General features: G+C 47.2%; 8 protein-coding genes across 8 annotated transcripts; 2 read left to right on the forward strand and 6 right to left on the reverse strand.

Moving 5' to 3' along the window:
• Positions 1-213: 213 nt before the first annotated feature.
• Positions 214-826, reverse strand: F5J12DRAFT_787698 (uncharacterized protein; the record flags this gene model as incomplete). The annotated part of the gene is made up of 2 exons (XM_051743689.1): positions 214-777; positions 818-826. The coding sequence occupies 2 exons, from the start codon at positions 824-826 to the stop codon at positions 214-216; spliced, it is 573 nt and encodes a 190-aa protein (XP_051594153.1).
• An 829-nt stretch (positions 827-1,655) lies between these two features.
• Positions 1,656-2,353, reverse strand: F5J12DRAFT_787699 (uncharacterized protein; the record flags this gene model as incomplete). The annotated part of the gene is made up of 2 exons (XM_051743690.1): positions 1,656-2,053; positions 2,218-2,353. The coding sequence occupies 2 exons, from the start codon at positions 2,351-2,353 to the stop codon at positions 1,656-1,658; spliced, it is 534 nt and encodes a 177-aa protein (XP_051594154.1).
• A 246-nt stretch (positions 2,354-2,599) lies between these two features.
• Positions 2,600-2,959, reverse strand: F5J12DRAFT_787700 (uncharacterized protein; the record flags this gene model as incomplete). The annotated part of the gene is made up of 1 exon (XM_051743691.1): positions 2,600-2,959. The coding sequence occupies one exon, from the start codon at positions 2,957-2,959 to the stop codon at positions 2,600-2,602; it is 360 nt and encodes a 119-aa protein (XP_051594155.1).
• A 2,535-nt stretch (positions 2,960-5,494) lies between these two features.
• F5J12DRAFT_729491 (uncharacterized protein) lies at positions 5,495-6,932 on the reverse strand (the record flags this gene model as incomplete). Its single annotated transcript, XM_051741950.1, has 3 exons — positions 5,495-6,416; positions 6,475-6,731; positions 6,780-6,932. 3 exons carry the CDS (start codon positions 6,930-6,932, stop codon positions 5,495-5,497), a joined length of 1,332 nt encoding a protein of 443 aa, XP_051594156.1.
• A 506-nt stretch (positions 6,933-7,438) lies between these two features.
• On the forward strand, positions 7,439-8,010 carry F5J12DRAFT_787703 (uncharacterized protein; the record flags this gene model as incomplete). The annotated part of the gene is made up of 3 exons (XM_051743692.1): positions 7,439-7,603; positions 7,645-7,902; positions 7,963-8,010. The coding sequence occupies 3 exons, from the start codon at positions 7,439-7,441 to the stop codon at positions 8,008-8,010; spliced, it is 471 nt and encodes a 156-aa protein (XP_051594157.1).
• Positions 8,011-9,412: 1,402 nt separating this feature from the next.
• F5J12DRAFT_871614 (uncharacterized protein) lies at positions 9,413-12,628 on the reverse strand. Its single transcript, XM_051747122.1, has 15 exons — positions 12,225-12,628; positions 12,108-12,171; positions 11,999-12,052; positions 11,906-11,949; positions 11,626-11,846; positions 11,526-11,575; positions 11,367-11,474; positions 10,373-11,318; positions 10,274-10,326; positions 10,173-10,221; positions 10,106-10,114; positions 9,922-10,058; positions 9,836-9,851; positions 9,719-9,780; positions 9,413-9,662 (listed from the first exon to the last, which is right to left on the reverse strand). Exons 1-15 carry the CDS (start codon positions 12,516-12,518, stop codon positions 9,547-9,549), a joined length of 2,223 nt encoding a protein of 740 aa, XP_051594158.1. The 5' UTR covers positions 12,519-12,628; the 3' UTR covers positions 9,413-9,546.
• An 806-nt stretch (positions 12,629-13,434) lies between these two features.
• Positions 13,435-14,771, forward strand: F5J12DRAFT_916383 (isoprenoid synthase domain-containing protein; the record flags this gene model as incomplete). Its single annotated transcript, XM_051749195.1, has 4 exons — positions 13,435-13,916; positions 13,973-14,261; positions 14,319-14,675; positions 14,736-14,771. The coding sequence occupies exons 1-4, from the start codon at positions 13,483-13,485 to the stop codon at positions 14,769-14,771; spliced, it is 1,116 nt and encodes a 371-aa protein (XP_051594159.1). The 5' UTR covers positions 13,435-13,482.
• A 418-nt stretch (positions 14,772-15,189) lies between these two features.
• Positions 15,190-16,002, reverse strand: F5J12DRAFT_729494 (uncharacterized protein; the record flags this gene model as incomplete). The annotated part of the gene is made up of 1 exon (XM_051741951.1): positions 15,190-16,002. A coding segment is annotated over one exon (813 nt), but the record flags the coding sequence as incomplete, so codon positions are not given.
• Between the last annotated feature and the right edge of the window lie 64 nt (positions 16,003-16,066).

Genomic DNA, 16,066 nt, shown 5'->3' on the forward strand with positions numbered 1-16,066 from the left:
CAACAGCACCACATTGGGAACCCTAAAATAACAATCTGAATAAATAAAGCTAGCAGGAATGGCATTTTCATACCTCTGGCTGAGCCTTGTCCTTGGATTGTAAGCTTCACAGAGCCACATTGTCATCCTTGTCGTGTGAGTACTGAAACTCATGGTCAGGGGGTAAGGAATTGTGGTGAACAGGATTGCTTGTCATCATTTCTTGGGAGAAGCCTAACAAAGAACATTGAGCCAATACCATAATAACCTCCGACATGTACCAGGATGAGTTGATTGCCTAAGATTTGTTGCACCCCATCCAAATGCATCATCCTCATCTTTGTCAAACTCATTGCTGGAGACCTTGCCAGCCTCTGTGTCCAATGGGTTATTACTTGAGGACTCTGACTCCTCTTCTGAGGAGCCCTCTGATGACAGCTTCCCCAAACTCTTGTGGCAAATGTCAGCAGTTGCTGAAGTTTGTCTCAATGAGAGTGAGCTATCAAGGGAGGGGTCAATACAAGAGTTGGGGACAGTAGCAGGTGGCTGGTGGGGGATAAACTGAGACTGGTAGTTGGGCTGGGGTGTTGGCAGACAAGATGTATTACTGGGAACTTGGTCTCCCTGAATTGTGGCAATATAAGGATTATTGAGCACTTGAAGGTCAGGTTCCATCTTGGGAGGCACAATATGACCTGGCTGTTGAGCCAGAACACTGAAACTAAAGCAATGGGAGTCTGTGGGGTGCTGATGGAAGACAGGTGTTGCTACTGCTGTTGAAGACTGAAGGACAGAATTCTGAAATGAACATTGTATATCAGTATGAAAAGACACTCACTGGAGGCATATCAGCTGGGCTAGGACCATTCACAGTGGGAGGTGCATATGGTGGTGGGGTGACATTGGACTTTGCAAGTGGTTAGCTTGATATTTGCAAATAACTAGAACTGACCTTCAGTTTTGCATTCTGGCCAGCACTGTGGCCCCCACCCTTTTTCTGCTGAGTGGGCAGAGGTGCAAGAGGATTTACAACAGAATTGTTGGGGAGATCTGTCGACTTTCATGGCCATGTAGCTCAGCCTTCAAGTGCAGTACCAATCCACTCCAATTGCTTGGCCCTTCCACCTGAACCTGCCCCTGCCCTTCCACTACAACAGAGTCCCACTGTGGCAACAGACTGAGACTCTTCAAGATCAATGGGTGGGCTTCCTAGATGCTTGTTTTTTGTGGGTTGAGTGCTTCTGTCAGCCTCTGGTCATCATTTGGCTTTTTTGCTATCCTTCTTTTTCAGCAGGATTGTTCCAGATTGGGTGGACATCTGAAGGTACAAGCAGTTAAACAGAGAACAGTATAAGATGGAAGCCTGGGGACCATGACAAAATGACATCTTGTGAATCCATATAAACATTGACAGGTTCATCATGAGACATAAAACGAAACGATGCATGGAGACAGTTACCTGCTGCAAATGAATTGAAACACTTTACACATAACATACAGAATGTGAACTAAACATAAAATTCATGCTAAGACTACATGCCTTCAAAGTGTTTATTGGGTATAGGAGGGTTGTCCATGCTCCTTACCTCTTCACAAAGGTGTTGAGAAGACATAATTGCCAAAGACATAACATCCATATCATTCTCCTGACTCGGATGCATGCTTGAATTAAGTGCTTAGTGCTGGGCAATGATCTGCTGGAATGCATTCATCATCTCCAGTGGTTTCTCATATGGCATGCTGGCCAAGAAACAATCAAAAATGGAGATAACATCAGAGAACTGCACTGCAGTTCCGCTCAGCAGGGACTGCCCAAGCAATATGCACCACTCATTAGCCAGAGGGATTAGATCTTGAAAATATTGCGAGACCTCAGAATCCAGCCTCAATTCAGACAGGTCATTAAGGAATGTGAACTTGGTGCATCTGGCAATTTCAAGATCTTCAGCCACCTTTTCACTCCACAAGCCAAGAAGTGTCTTTTCATGGCTGATATCTTGATGCTTGTGGCCAAGTGGCCCATCATAAAGGATGAGGATCCAGATGAAAACATAGAACAGGGATTTGATATCGTCTGCAAATGTATGGTGTATAGTAGTAGGGTGATCGATGAATATGAGGGTGAGAGGGGCACTTTTCCAGATCGATGGGACATTAGTCTTTCCACTTTTAGTGATGGCTTCCTTGAGTTGGCAAAGGATATTCACTGAAAGGAAGGGGACTGTCCCCTTTGTGTACTATCAGCTTCAAATTCCAAAATGTTTTGCATAGTTCTTATTGTGCTGCCCAAGTCATATTCCCCCTGTAATGTGACCCATACAGCAAATTCCCAGTTGAGAAAGCCATGCAACCCATTTGCAAAATCCTCGATCATTGTATTGTTGATGCTACAATCTCGATGGAGGACACCCCTCTTGAGAGCCTGCTGTTGGACTGTTAAAGCAATTTGTATTGATTTTACAAGTGGAAGAGGATATGTACTTTGTAAAATATCTCAGATGCATGAAATGAGTTCCTTTTTTGTCTTGAACATTACCATTGGCCTTGCACATGGCTTCATAGCCTATTGCACATGAGTTCTCCAAGACTTCATGCATGATCACCACTTCTCATCACGATATCATTCAGTTTTATCAACAATGCCCGGCTTGACCTCAATGACCCAGTAGTGTTGCAACTTGGAAACTCCATCAATGTCCTGGACCAGCTTCATCATGTTGACTTCATGCAGGGCTGTCCTCTGCTCCAACTCCTCCACCCAATAATCCTTGATGACATAGTATTCCCCATTGTAGCATGCAAGGTAACAATCAGTACCCCTTCCTAGAAAGCCTGTGCTTGAGAATAATACATCAAGCACCTTGTAGAAGGTCTTGTTTACTTGGGTCCTCCTGATTGCTGGGATGTGTTTGGGTGATGCAGGAGTCAGGAGTGAGTTTGCACTGGGGAGGATGCCTGACTCCAAGTGAGGAGAAGGCATTGCAGGAGAGGGGAAAGGGGAGAGAGGTATTGCAAGTGCTGTGCATTTGTGGCTGTGTGCAGGATGGGGGGATATCTCTATGGTCAAATCGAAGCCAAGGGTTGAGCAGGAACCAAATGCAACAGCGCATACAATGTATATGAAGACTTCTGCATCAGTGTGGATATTGATAGAGGGTGAGATTGCACCACCAGAGTGGTTGTAAAAGTGAAGTCAAAGAAGTTCACTATCAGTAATTGATAATCCAAGGACATAGTGCCTCCAGGGCTGGTCAACAAAGGTTAGATATGCCTTAGTGTCCATTGTCTTCCCAAGGCGGGATGCTGGCTTGAAAGGCTCCTTTGAGTACTTGGCAATGACTTTGGGACTTAACCACATAATCTCATCAAGGGATACTGGGGTGTTATCAACAAGGATGAGGTCAGGCTTTCAGGAATAACCTGTAGAACCTCACAAGCTGGTTCTGCTCCAGTCTGCCATCCATTGACACCGGGGTTTGCTGGATAGACTGGGCATTGTGGATTTGGCAGTGGTTCCAATAGCATTGAGAAACAGAGCAACTTGCTTTTCAAAGCAGAGCTTTTCCAATTCTACCAGCAGCTCTGAGGCAAGTGGCTCAGGTTGCTTGGGAGGTGAATCAGAGCCTGGGGGTGGACAAAGCTCCCAGTTCCAGCACTTTCTATTGTCATCATATAAGCTGACCAGGCTGTCCTCTGACAAGCCACCCTGGTTGAAGGAGGTGGAATAGCTACAGACACATGTGGGAATTGTTTTCAGAGGGACAATCAGGGACCTGGGAGCTATGGAGGTAAATGTATCTCTGAAGGACTCAAAGATAATATTTGTAACATAACCAAGGCTCTGAGGAGAGCTAACTTGTATCTGTGGTTCACAGATGATGGTGCCCTCAAGGTCTGAAGCAGTGAACTTGTCCATAACATGAACCATGTGGCCATGTTTGGGTGGGGGGAGAGAACTGATCAGCTTGTAGGTACCATCTATTGTTCAATATCTGTTTTTTTTCAAGTCTTTGGACATTTCTGAGGGTTGTTGACAAGTAGGGTCACATGTTCGAAAATGGTGCCACCACTCAAAATACTGATGCATTTCAACATTAACATGTAATAAGCTCTGGTATATGGTAAGGTAACATGTATGTTGACTGGATGGGAGGAGAGTCTGAATGACTTAGGGCAAAGTACATATTTTTGTTGAAGTATTTGTTGAGATAGAATTTGGTAGAATGCTTGAAGGACTTGTATGCTGTCAATCGATTATCTGCAGTTTGCCCGAAGCAAGGTATGAGATGTGCAAATGCCTGGACCTGACTGAGCAGGATGACATCACCAAGACATTGGCCATTCACTCTTTTTGCACACCTAAGGATATGTAGGTGTGTTGCATCTTCAGCTGCTATGTCAAAACATTGTATGTAGACCAAAAAATGGTCTGTCCATGACCATCTTACCCCCTCTTGCCAAAAGGGCACATCAGGAGACAGAGCTGGCCAACAACGTGACCTAAGATACTCTTGTGAGTGACATGGAAAAGTAGTGTGGACCATGAACCTTTCAGGCCACTCTCTGGCCATTTGAAACAGGGGTCCACATTGATGATAGCTGCATCATAGTGGCCAAGGGTCCAGGTCTCACAAGGTGGAGAACAGAAGAGAGTCTGGGCAGGGAGGATGTCCATGATATCATGTATTGCTGTGTTCTGCAGCTGCATCTTGTACCAAACCTGCAGATCGGTAAAAGGCAGGGTTGAAGAGCTTGATCCCCAATGTTGCCCACTTATAGTGTGCACAGAGCTTGGTCCATACACCTTCTCATGATTTAGAAAATTGACAAGGGCAGCTCAGAGGTCAAGTAGTCCAAACTTCTCAGCAGCACCATCAACACTAATGCATCACAAGGGTGGGTCATAGGAAAGGTTGATTGCTGTACCATCTGCAATAAAACTACACAAGGGGATGGGAATGGAGTCTGGATCCTGGGTACCGAGGTGCACAGAGATGGCAAAGTAATTGGTGACAGGTCATGCAGGACCTGGCATCTTGGAAACTAGATTCACCTCCTCACAATCACTGATCTCACTGTTGCCATCATCAGAACTCCCATCCTCAACCTCCAAGGACTTTTCTTCTGCATGACCATGGGAGTGAGTCTTCAATTCATATAATGATGTTGTGAGTTCAAATGTCCTACATTTTTCAGCATGATCAAGGTACCAGCAAATTTGGGGATTGTAGTTATTGTTATTGCTAGCTGATGTGGGTGTCTTGATCTCCAATACATGGGCGTGTTCAGTTACATTGGCAGTCCATTGGATGGTGACCCCAACACACTTCACACTTGGTATGATGCTCTGCATGAGTTCTAACTTGGGGATGTGCCAATTGTCAATGGGCTTGTTTCCCTTACTGTGTCATGCACCATGATTGAGTATTGACTGCTTGTGCACATGAAACTCATCCAGTACAGAAGATATTATATGAAGATCATCATTGTCAATGTGGTAAGCTTTGACTTGGTATCAGAAGTCCATGAGTGCATGAATAGCAGTAATAATTTTGGGAGGGGCTGCTCCAGTGATAACACCAATGATGTAATGTTGGACATCACAGTGCACATGTCCAGTCACCTGCTTCAGCTTAGCAACACCACCTTTAAAGTGATGGAACCCCACAGTAGGCTGTAAAACTGAGAAGCAAAAGTCAACTTTGGCTTCACCAACCACATTTATGCACCACTTCATGTCATGGTCCCAAAATTCCTTGTGCAGGTGGTGAAGGGGCTCCAGAGTTACAAAAGTGCTTGGACAAGAAAGTGGAATGTCCCTCCAAAATGGGTCACTAACTCTGCTGAGGCGAAAGTGCTGTGCTTTGTGAAAGAAGACTTGGATGTTTGTAGGGTGGACCTTTGACTTCACCACTGCGAGCTGAGCCAAAGTGGTGGACACAGTTTGTGGCTCATGTCGGAATGGGTCTCTGAACTGTTTGTACATTGCCATGGTGATTGGGGAAGTCTTTCCCCCAACAGCTGCGAGCATGGCAGCCTCAGGAGTGTCAGTGATATAACCCACAATTGGTGTGAAACAGTACCACATGTGCCCCAGAGAATCCAGTAACATAATGCTGAGTTTGGCAGCTTGCTTGACAGGTTCAAGTATGATATCCAGGCATTCATGAATGAGCCTATCTTTGAGGAGGCTGCACATATGCTTGTTCTTGTGCATGAACTTGGGGACAGGGAGGAGAGCAGCAAGCATAAATGAGTTGAATGACAATTTTAGGCATGTGGACATCTTGATATTTGCTAGGCTGATGAGAAGTGGATGAGCAACACTGCCACCACATAAAGTAGTAATATTCATCTTGTCTGAAGAAAGTATTGTGCCAAGAAGAGTCACTCTGCTCAGAAGCTGTGACTGGGGTACATTGATTGAATAAAAGGATCTATAACTCACAGTGGAAACATACCTGCATACACCAAGCATCATCAGCAGTCATCCACTCTGTATACACCCTACAAAGCTTCTTGGGCATTTTGTATACATGCCTCGGAACAAAATCAAACTGGTCAGAGAACAAAGGGTGGTTGAGGAGCCATGCAATGCATTCCAGGGGATCATGCCAGTACAAGTGCACAGGGTGTTTGGTTGGCTGCGAAGGAGTAATCTCCATTGAGCACCAGTGCAGCCTACCAGGGAGTAACTCAGCCAGCCCATGAAGTGCTCTGGCTGTACAAAAGGAAATATTTAGTAGCTGTATCTGGCACACATCAATAATGATCTTTGGAGAGAATAGGGACAGGCTTACAATTGACAATGACAAGAAAGAGTCTATAGCTCTCATGCTCAGGCCTGAACAAAGTAACCATGATGCCAGCTCCCATTCATTGTGGGAGTTGAAGGGGTAGTACAGATTTGATGCCTGTAGGTTGCTGAACTGGTTGCCATTAAATTTGTCCATAAATGTTGGGCCAAGTCCAAACATTTTAGCTGCACCCTCAAAGTCATCTGTGGTTGGCCCCCATGTGTGAAATGCCATATGAACAAAATCCAGGTAATCATGAGTTGCATAGTCATTGGGGTCAGTGCTCATCAGGACATCTTCTAAGTGTGTTGGGTGTTGAGAGTTATGAATGTTCAAGCTCGAAGGTTGGAGAGACTCGTGAAGGTGGACTAAGTTATTGACCCAGGTATTGCACCCAGAGGATAGCTGGCTCATGTGCATTGCGACAGTGCTGTGACTCTGGAAGCTGCCTTTACTGCAACTTGGACAGTGGGGCATACTCTAGATGGTCAGGCAGGCTGATTCCATGTTACGTGATTATCACTTCAGTGCAAATCAGGACATTGTTCAGATCACTACAGAGTGTATTTCTCATATACTACCCAATCACATCCCATTCATGAACATAGTCACTCATGTCCGTTTATAACCTCAATCACACACACCTTCATGCTGGATCGACCATGCCCATGGTTGAGTGTTGCCTGGGTGGCAAAGGACTGCCCCATAAGCCTCATGATGGCAGGTTCTCTTCCTGCAACAGTCCCTCTAGCAGTGCCAAGGTCAAAGTGGAGACAACTGGTGTCTTAGCTGAGATGTATGGAATATTGGAGTCATCCACTCACACAGTAAGTTCTTTTTTTCCTTCCTAATAACCACTCATTGATAGGTTTTCAATCTGCAGCATGAATCAAAGAGTCAGCTGAATCACAAGGCACTTCTCCTTCTTGATGTAGCATGCACACAACACAAGGTCTTTTGTGCAGAACAAGCTCTGGCTGCATGCATTGCCCACAAATACGAATCAATGGCCAAGTTGTACAAGTACAAGGTGGGCAGTGGCGAGGCAAGAGTCCACGAAAAAGATATGGAGGTTGGCTCAGTACATGTAGCAATGAAAAAACACAGACTGGGGGAGCCTATTTTGGTATGCTATGCTTGCTCTTTTCTTTTGGGCCACTATTTTACTTATGCCAGATCTTGATAGGCACAGTTATTGAGCATGCTGGTAGTCAAATACTTGCCATTCATCTAGACTAGTACTATCCATTACTTTCCTGTACTTATTGAAAAATGCTGTATGTTATGTCTGTGTGTTGTTGCCTTCATGCATAGGAACAAAGTTAGATCTACCAAGTTCTCTACTACAGTGGGAATCTAGGTTGCTGTATTAGCTAGGTGTGTCTGTTCCCTTGTATGCTAGGTAGCTATTGGTCTTTGGATTGCTGGTATCACTGGTGTGGCTTACTCAGGTGCTATGAGTTGCTTGGATGCTGGCCACTACTTTGGGCAAGTCTGGTGTAGTCTACTCTGGCACTATGAGTTGCTAGGATGCTTGACATTGCTTTGGACTAATATGGAATTGTGCAAATACTATGGGCAGCTATGAGTTACTAACACATTTTTGTGTTTTGCTGATGATGTTTGCTGGTTGGCAGTCGAGTTCATGTTCTTGTGGGTCTTCCTGGTCGAAACCAAAAACAGGACATTAGAAGAGACCGCAGCCATTTTTGATGGTGAAGATGCCCTGGAGAAGATAATACACGAAGAGATGGCCCAAGGAACCCCTATTACTCATGAGATAGCAAAGGAGAAGGCGTGAAGTGCATTAGTGCGTACCTCACACCTTCCTTTACATAATATTCATTTCCTTGACTCAAGACTCTTGTTGCGCATACTATGTTGCACGTGCTGCTGCCCGTTTACCTGTACATCGTCGATTCGCCACTGCGCGGTATTTATGTACATGGCGATTGCAGTCCATGAATTGTTCTGCTATCACCCTCCACTTGGTGTACCACGACCAATATCGGCAGCAGGTTGCTGGTGGTATTGTTCGCCGGAAGACCGTGTTCATAGGTGTAACGCGCGACCGAGTTACAGAACTACTCCTGGTCTGTTGGCACGCCATTGTCGACGCCTTTGTACAACATTCTTCAACACTCGGGTTCGGTAATGTACACAAATCCGGGGTTTGCTTGCATTCCATACTTACCAAGCCTCTTGTGCGCAACAATGAGTTCATTGTTACTGCCAAGATGCGAGTTGGCGGGCTGGTGACCGTACGACGGATCTTCAAGCTTCATTGATCATTCTCGACTGTCATGATACTTGCTGTTCCACTGACAATGTCCTAGTATTGTCAGTGCCACTGCGATGACTTAGTTTCTAGGGAAGCTTAGACTTGGCTACGCAGGATGCAGTGACAACGCCGATCTGCCTACATCTAAACAGTCTGACATTTGCGCTTCAGGTACTGTTGGTCGACTCTCAGTTGGCGAGTTGATTCATGTTTCCCTGAAAATGAGCTCCAGGTGGACGTAGTTCAGTAGGGAAGAGGGGGAACTCAGCATATTTTGTCTACTTTTCTATGATACAAAAGACATTGCTCGTTGCCATACCAAAATGCTGCAGAAAATTAGTTTGAAGCGGACAATGCTCATCGAATGAGAAGGCTAAGGGCCACAGCAATTCCACATGCACCTGCGCAGGCGAAGAAACCCATCGGATATCCAGAGGGGTTATTCTGGGTACTTATAGACCAGAGCTGGACATATTCAATGTAATGGTGTCATGAAACGAGCTGCACACTCACGTAGCCTCCCAGAATAGGCCCAAGACAACGCGCGAGACTCACTATACTCTGCGCTACGCCGTTGGCAAAACCCACAGCTTGTGGGGGCGTCACTGATGGACATTTAGAAGTTAGGTTAGTATACAAAGGGTTGAGTAAATAGACGCACTGTAATTGAGAAGGATAGACACTGCGGTATATCCGAAAGTAGTACCGCAAAAGCGCACCGCACTTTAGCAGGGTCAGCTTCACAGGGGAACCACTCGCAATTGGAGGTGATACTTACGTGCTAAGAGCAAGGGCTTCGAAAAAATGAAGGAGAAAATCAAAGAAAATCAAACAGAGATCTCACAAAACGTAGTGAAAACATACCAGACAACAGGATGAAATTGTTTTCAGCAGAAGGGCTGGCAAAAACGCGATATATGGTTACAGTTAAGTATGCCGGAATGAATAATAACGATCCTAGGCGAAACATGGAAAGGTGGGAGAAACGCCCCCTGGGTGGCCTGCAATAGAGTTAGTAGTATGGTCCCAGTAGGACGAATTTACGTGCCCGATATTCCTACATTGTTCAAACACTTTGAGCGCATAATGAGTGCACGCAGCGAGACAGCACTTACGGATAAAGGTAAAATTGATACACGATCTGTGCGAGACACATCAATGCAACTACAGTCATTGGGGTCAGTGCCAAGCCAGCACGTTTATCAGCTGAACATACTGAGCTGCGAGAAATCGGCAGGGTTGAGGTTAAGGCCTCCAGATTGGTAGTCACTTTGCATAGTCAGCATTGGAACATGAGAAGCGCAATACCACTTACGTCACGAGGTACGACAAGAAAATTTGATCATGTGTGGTGCTGTGAAGTGCTAGCAAGCCGTACTGAATAATGATGGGGATGGGTAATTGCGATGCAAGTGACGGAGTCCTGTCAATGCCATCGTCCTCCACGCCACCTGCGTGAGTCCGGTTGGGAACAGGAGAGGTTCCCCAGTCCATTTCCGCGCGAGCCAATGCGTCGAGAACAGCAGATGGCGTGCGCACGCCTGGATGAGAGAATATGCTTCGAACGCCAGGAGAGGTACGATGTGCTATGATGCCGGCATGCCCAACGCTGTTAGCGTCTTGGGGTGCGCGATCCAAATGTAATGACCCGGTGGCATCCCGATCAGTATATTCCTCGCGAAATACCCCGTCTTCTGCTGAGTATACTTCACGGTTTGAGTATAAATCCTCCTTGTCTACATTCATCGCGGCCGCAACCCAAAGGTCAGCAATGTTTGTCACCGCGTTCTCATTCGCCAACAGAAGCTTTTGGGTAAAATTGAGGTCTGAGTAATCACGGTCCGTGAACGATCTTCCATCATGGTACTCCCTTCGCCGCCTCAGTCTGTTCTCCATGCTTCCACGACTTAGTGAGCTAGCAAGCCCATGATTTCCGTTGTACCCGTACGCTGACCCACTGAATCGAGCTGCCTGAGCATGGGGTTGATCCAGGGGCGATGACAAGAGAGGAACGGAGGTCGCGGAAGGATTCTTGGCACCGAAGTATAGAGACGATGGTGAAAGGAACCCCGGCAGTCGACCCGACCACTTCTTCTTCAATGACCCTATAATGCCTAACGGCGACTCTCTGCTTCGTGGATCAACCGTATCGGCTTCTTCGGGTATCACCAATGGTTGATTTGAGGCTTTTTCCAGAGGCAAGCGAATCGCGCCTCCCCTTGGTCCTCCGTCACGGGCCAGGAACAGGGACAAGAACGAACCTAACAAGGTGTGAAAGTAATTAAGGGGCAGTTAAAGAGACAACTGACCAATCATAGTGATACTTCCGGCCACGGCACATGGAAGAAGGTAGGGGTACTTCACCAAAATATGTACCTGTCCAAAAGTTTCTGGCCACTTCTCCGCAGGTTGTTCGACTAAAAAGCAAGTCAAATACAGAGTTGAGATGTCATAAGTGGCTAACGTACGCGACCCCCCAATGATTGCGCCCGCCACACCACCGATCCCCCAGCAGAAACTGTGCAGAATATGAGTGTTTCTTCATAAGAAGGAAACCATAATTCGCACCCCAAGATCGCATACGCTCGTCCGTCATTTGTGATATCGGTCACTGACGTGACAGTTCCACGCGCAACCCCCACCGCCCCTGCGAAGATACCTTGGAGAAGGCGAGCGACAAGGGCCTGACGGAGAGAGGTGCATGTACCAAAAATCACAACAGTAACTGCGCTGCCAAATAGCGAAAGTGTCAGGACAATTCGACGACCGTGCCGCTCAGCAACAGTGGCCTGAATCGAAGATCAACTGCATGAACTTCACGAAAGGAAAGGAAAGCTATCAAACTTGCCCATAGGAGAGACGTGAAGAACTGAGTGAAGAAGAACGCGGCCACTGGACGGCGATGAGAAGCCTGTTCATAGACGGTGTTAAACCACCGCACCTAGTACACCTGTATAAAAGGCAACGTCTGCCTCGTCTTCAAACTCGTGGAACCCTAGGGAACAATGTGAATCCCCTCTCGGAAATGATACCTGTCTCAGTTCGCGCACCCTTCACCATGAATAACAGAAATGGCATGGCTACATTAGCAGACAAGAACTCTCCAAGCATGGTCTATGTAACGGCTCAGCACAGCAGGGACGCGGCACAGTAGGCGTGAAACTGACAATAGACAAAACTGTCATGGACAGAATGGGGAGGGGGGTCATCCCCGACTCTCCGCCATGGAGCGCACTAGGAATTGGTGGGCGCTCAGAGGTTGGGGACTTCACCGTGTGCCCATGTGGGAAGCTTGCTCTAGGCTGAATCCGAGGTGGGGATGTTGCCGAAGATTGCCTATCATCCCAACTTGCGGAAGGCGGACTAGCATCTCCATGGAACTGGATCCCTAGTGCGTTGGGGACACCGAACAATCTTCTGGGTGGTAAAGGGGAGCTACTCGATTGCACAGGATTCCTCATGGAAAACAACGAATGTCGCAGGCAAGACGGCCTCGGGGCGTTAGTCTCCCTGTCACCTCCCCGTGGACGCGGTCTTGCAAAGCCCAATCCTTGGACGCTCAATGACGAACTGCGGTCGTATTACATAAGCATCCTAGTCAGTCCCACTTCTAGCTTGCATGATGCCGGCGAAAGCACAGCGTTGAGGTCAATTATTAAATCTCGGGAACACCGCGTGGTGTTTTGTCACCCAGATGCCGCCAAGGTCTAGAGATATCGCGAATTGCGAATTAAACCTTTTGCCCTCCGTTTTGCAATCCCACTGATCGGTCTTTGTAGTAGTGCAGTGCAAGAACGGTGACGTTCAGCGCTGTTCATGGTGCGGTGCGGTCAGGAACGGATCGTACTAGTACAATTGAAGCAACATGCCGGGCACGTCATCGCCGTGTTTCCGTCCTCCATGATTCACTTCCATGCGCAAACTGGTTTAATTCACCAAAATCTTCGATGGATATACATACGACTATGCAGCCTTTCCCCGCATGCCATATCAGCGAGTAAGAATGACGAGCCTCTGCTATTCGCAATCCCCTGAATACACCACGCTACCTTCGACGTCGGGATCCCCTGTTCCCGAAGGTTTCGTGCCTTGAAATAACGTGAACCTATCTTGAACCAACTTTTGAAACAATTCCGGTACGACCATGGAGGTAAGTACACAGTAAGTGAGTGGAATGTCCGAATGTCCGGGGAGAAACCCCAAAATGGACTTCGAGCGAGCGTGGACTCTGCTTAGCCACTCGACTCCTCTTACCCGATCACTGCCCCCCTATCCCGTAAAGTTGTGACCATTACCTTTTTGTGCGCTGTCTGTGTCTCTTGCTGATTCATAGATGCTTGAGGTCAGTAGAAGTCGTGCGCCGCGGGCTAGCAGGCAATCGCAATCAGAACTTTACTCATCGGTCTTCTCGACATCCTATAAGAGATGCTCCTGCCACCACTTTCGTCCACCACACTCGCCATGTTTCCGCCCACGCTACGTCCTTCTTCCCCCACTAAGGTCATCATCCCTGACCTCGTGTCACACTGTACATTCGCATTGCGAAGTAGCATACATCAAAGAAGGCTCTCCGCAGAGTCCGAGAGGTGGCTGTTTAGGAGTGACAATCTCAACGAGAGCACTCGCCATTCCTTCCGCGGGCTGAAGGCCGGCAAACTCACTGCAATGTGCTACCCGAACGCCGGATATCCTCAACTCCGTGTTGTTAGCGATTTTCTGAATTGGCTATTCCATCTCGATAATTTGTCGGATGACATGGACAACCGCTCCATAACAGAGGTTGCGAACGTCGTTATGAATTCTTTGCATCATCCGTATACATACCGGTCCAATGTCCGGCTGAGTCGGATGACCCGGAGGTAAGTTTTTGACATGCACCCCCGGCGACACGGACACTCACGGTTCACTTGATCAGCTTTTATAGGCGGATTATCAAGACCGCAAGCCCCGGGGCATGCCAACGCTTTGTCGAAACTTTGGAATTCTTTTTCCAAGCCATCAACGAGCAAGCGACCGACCGCGCCAAGAGCTTTATCCCTGACCTCGAGTCATACATTGCGCTTCGTCGTGATACAAGCGGATGCAAGCCATGTTGGGCGCTCGTGGAATACGCCTACGACCTCGATATACCCGATAAAGTCATGAATCATCCGTTAATTCTCAGTCTAGGAGAAGCGACTAACGATCTCGTTACTTGGTCGAATGTCAGTAACATATCCATTATTGTTGGACTTTCTTTTTCTCATCATGAAGCGGTATAGGACATATTTTCCTACAATGTCGAGCAATCAAAGGGACACACGCATAATATGATTGACGTCATCATGAACGAACGGGGCATTGATTTGCAAAGTGCCTTCAATTTCGTCGGGGACCTCTGCAAACAGTCCATTGACCGCTTTATTGAATGCCGCGGGCAATTGCCTTCATGGGATCCCAAGATCGATCGGGACGTTGCAATTTATGTCGAGGGACTTGCGGACTGGATAGTTGGTAGTTTACACTGGTCGTTCGATACCGAACGTTACTTCGGAAGGCGTGGACACGAAGTTAAGAAGACGAGAGTCCTCAAGCTACTCCCACCGCGAAAGCTGCTATCAGGGCGTGCATTCTTACTAGTAAGTTGACCCTTTAGCGTCGCTGTGGCTTTGGTCACTGGTAACTAACTTCCGTTCCAGCGGCGGAGCCGGCAAACATCCTTCAGCCATGTCTAGTATCTATACGGCTGTCTAACTTATGAACCATCAGGGGCCAAGCACCAACACTCCTTTCTCGTGGACTATTTTCGCATGATATGTATCTTATAGGCTAATCTAGGCGACCATCGGGACCGCGGACGGACTCACAAATATTATAACTAGGAATTGGAGTGTAGCGAGGCAGTTAGCTTGTGTGATATTGCTGGATGATAAGTACCGTACGCAATAGGCGATATTATTCTCCGGGCGGTGAGAAAGGTGCCCGTGGAAGACCTCGGGCCCTACTAACATATATATGACTGATGATGCCGAAAAGAAGAAAAAACCAGTGTCAATGTGGAATGAGGGTAGTCGCGCGGCTTTATGTAAAAGAGTACGCAAGGAGACGAAAAGAAAACGAACGAGTCAGGTGCAAAATGTATCAGCGGTGCCCTTATGAATCAATTGCCGATCTCTCGTCCGCGTCTACAGGTTGACTCCGATTAGCGTTTATCATGTTATAAAGTTGTAACTTACCTAGAGCATCAGCATCGAACGATTGTCCACCTTTGTCATCGAACCGGACGTCCCTGGATCTCCAACGGTCCTGCCATTTCCGGATAAATACAGGGTAGTTGACGACACCAGCGAGCGTGCCCACGTTCCTCAGACGGACGTGAGCCAAGCTAGGCAGATCGGACTGTTCGATCTGACACATAAGATCTTCTAACGGCTTCATGATGTACGCGTTGAATATCTGCGCGGGGACTCCAACCACGTCTTCACTGATTGGAAATATTCCAATGCGTCTCAGCGACGAATGTGTCAGCTGATCTAAGAATTGGTGGGGGAATATGGTGATGAATGTCTCGAGGTTGGTGCACTTGGCGATGATATCTGGTAATAGAGGAGTGTACGCGACGGTACGGATGATGCGAATTTTGTAACCATGAGTGCTCAAGAAGGTGGGACTGAAGGGTGAAAAACCCTCCAATCTTTGTAGACAGGGGAGTTGGTCCGAAGAGTCGGAAAGCATCGTCAGGAGCGTATTGAGAGGCACGTTTCCAAGTGATGCATGTGAAAATGAGGGACTATCTCCTAGGATAAGGGTCCGAAGGTTAGGTAGTATGAGATACTCCCTCTTGATTCTTTCGGGGTATGAGCCATAAATGGTTGCAAGGGTGAGACTGCAAAGGCCATGCAACGCGCGTAACAATAACATCAAATCGTCCCACGACGGACATTCGTTGCACGTCCACTCGAGACGTGCGAAGTGAGGATGCACTAGGTACTCAAGATGGCTTGTATGACGTCGCTGGAGGTGCAGAATG

Source organism: Pisolithus orientalis, assembly GCF_024613125.1.
Source record: "Pisolithus orientalis strain OTSU chromosome Unknown F5J12scaffold_139, whole genome shotgun sequence".
Taxonomy (NCBI): domain Eukaryota; kingdom Fungi; phylum Basidiomycota; class Agaricomycetes; order Boletales; family Pisolithaceae; genus Pisolithus; species Pisolithus orientalis.

Bases quoted from the DNA above. Each gene is read 5' to 3' on its own strand.
- F5J12DRAFT_871614 (XM_051747122.1), bottom strand. From the start codon at position 12,518: ATGAGGAATCCTGTGCAATCGAGTAGCTCCCCTTTACCACCCAGAAGA. The intron at 12,172-12,224 runs GTCAGTTTCACG...GCCGTTACATAG, and splicing joins CCATGACAGTTTTGTCTATT to ACCATGCTTGGAGAGTTCTT. The intron at 11,847-11,905 runs GCAAGTTTGATA...TCTTCGATTCAG, and splicing joins TCTTCACGTCTCTCCTATGG to GCCACTGTTGCTGAGCGGCA.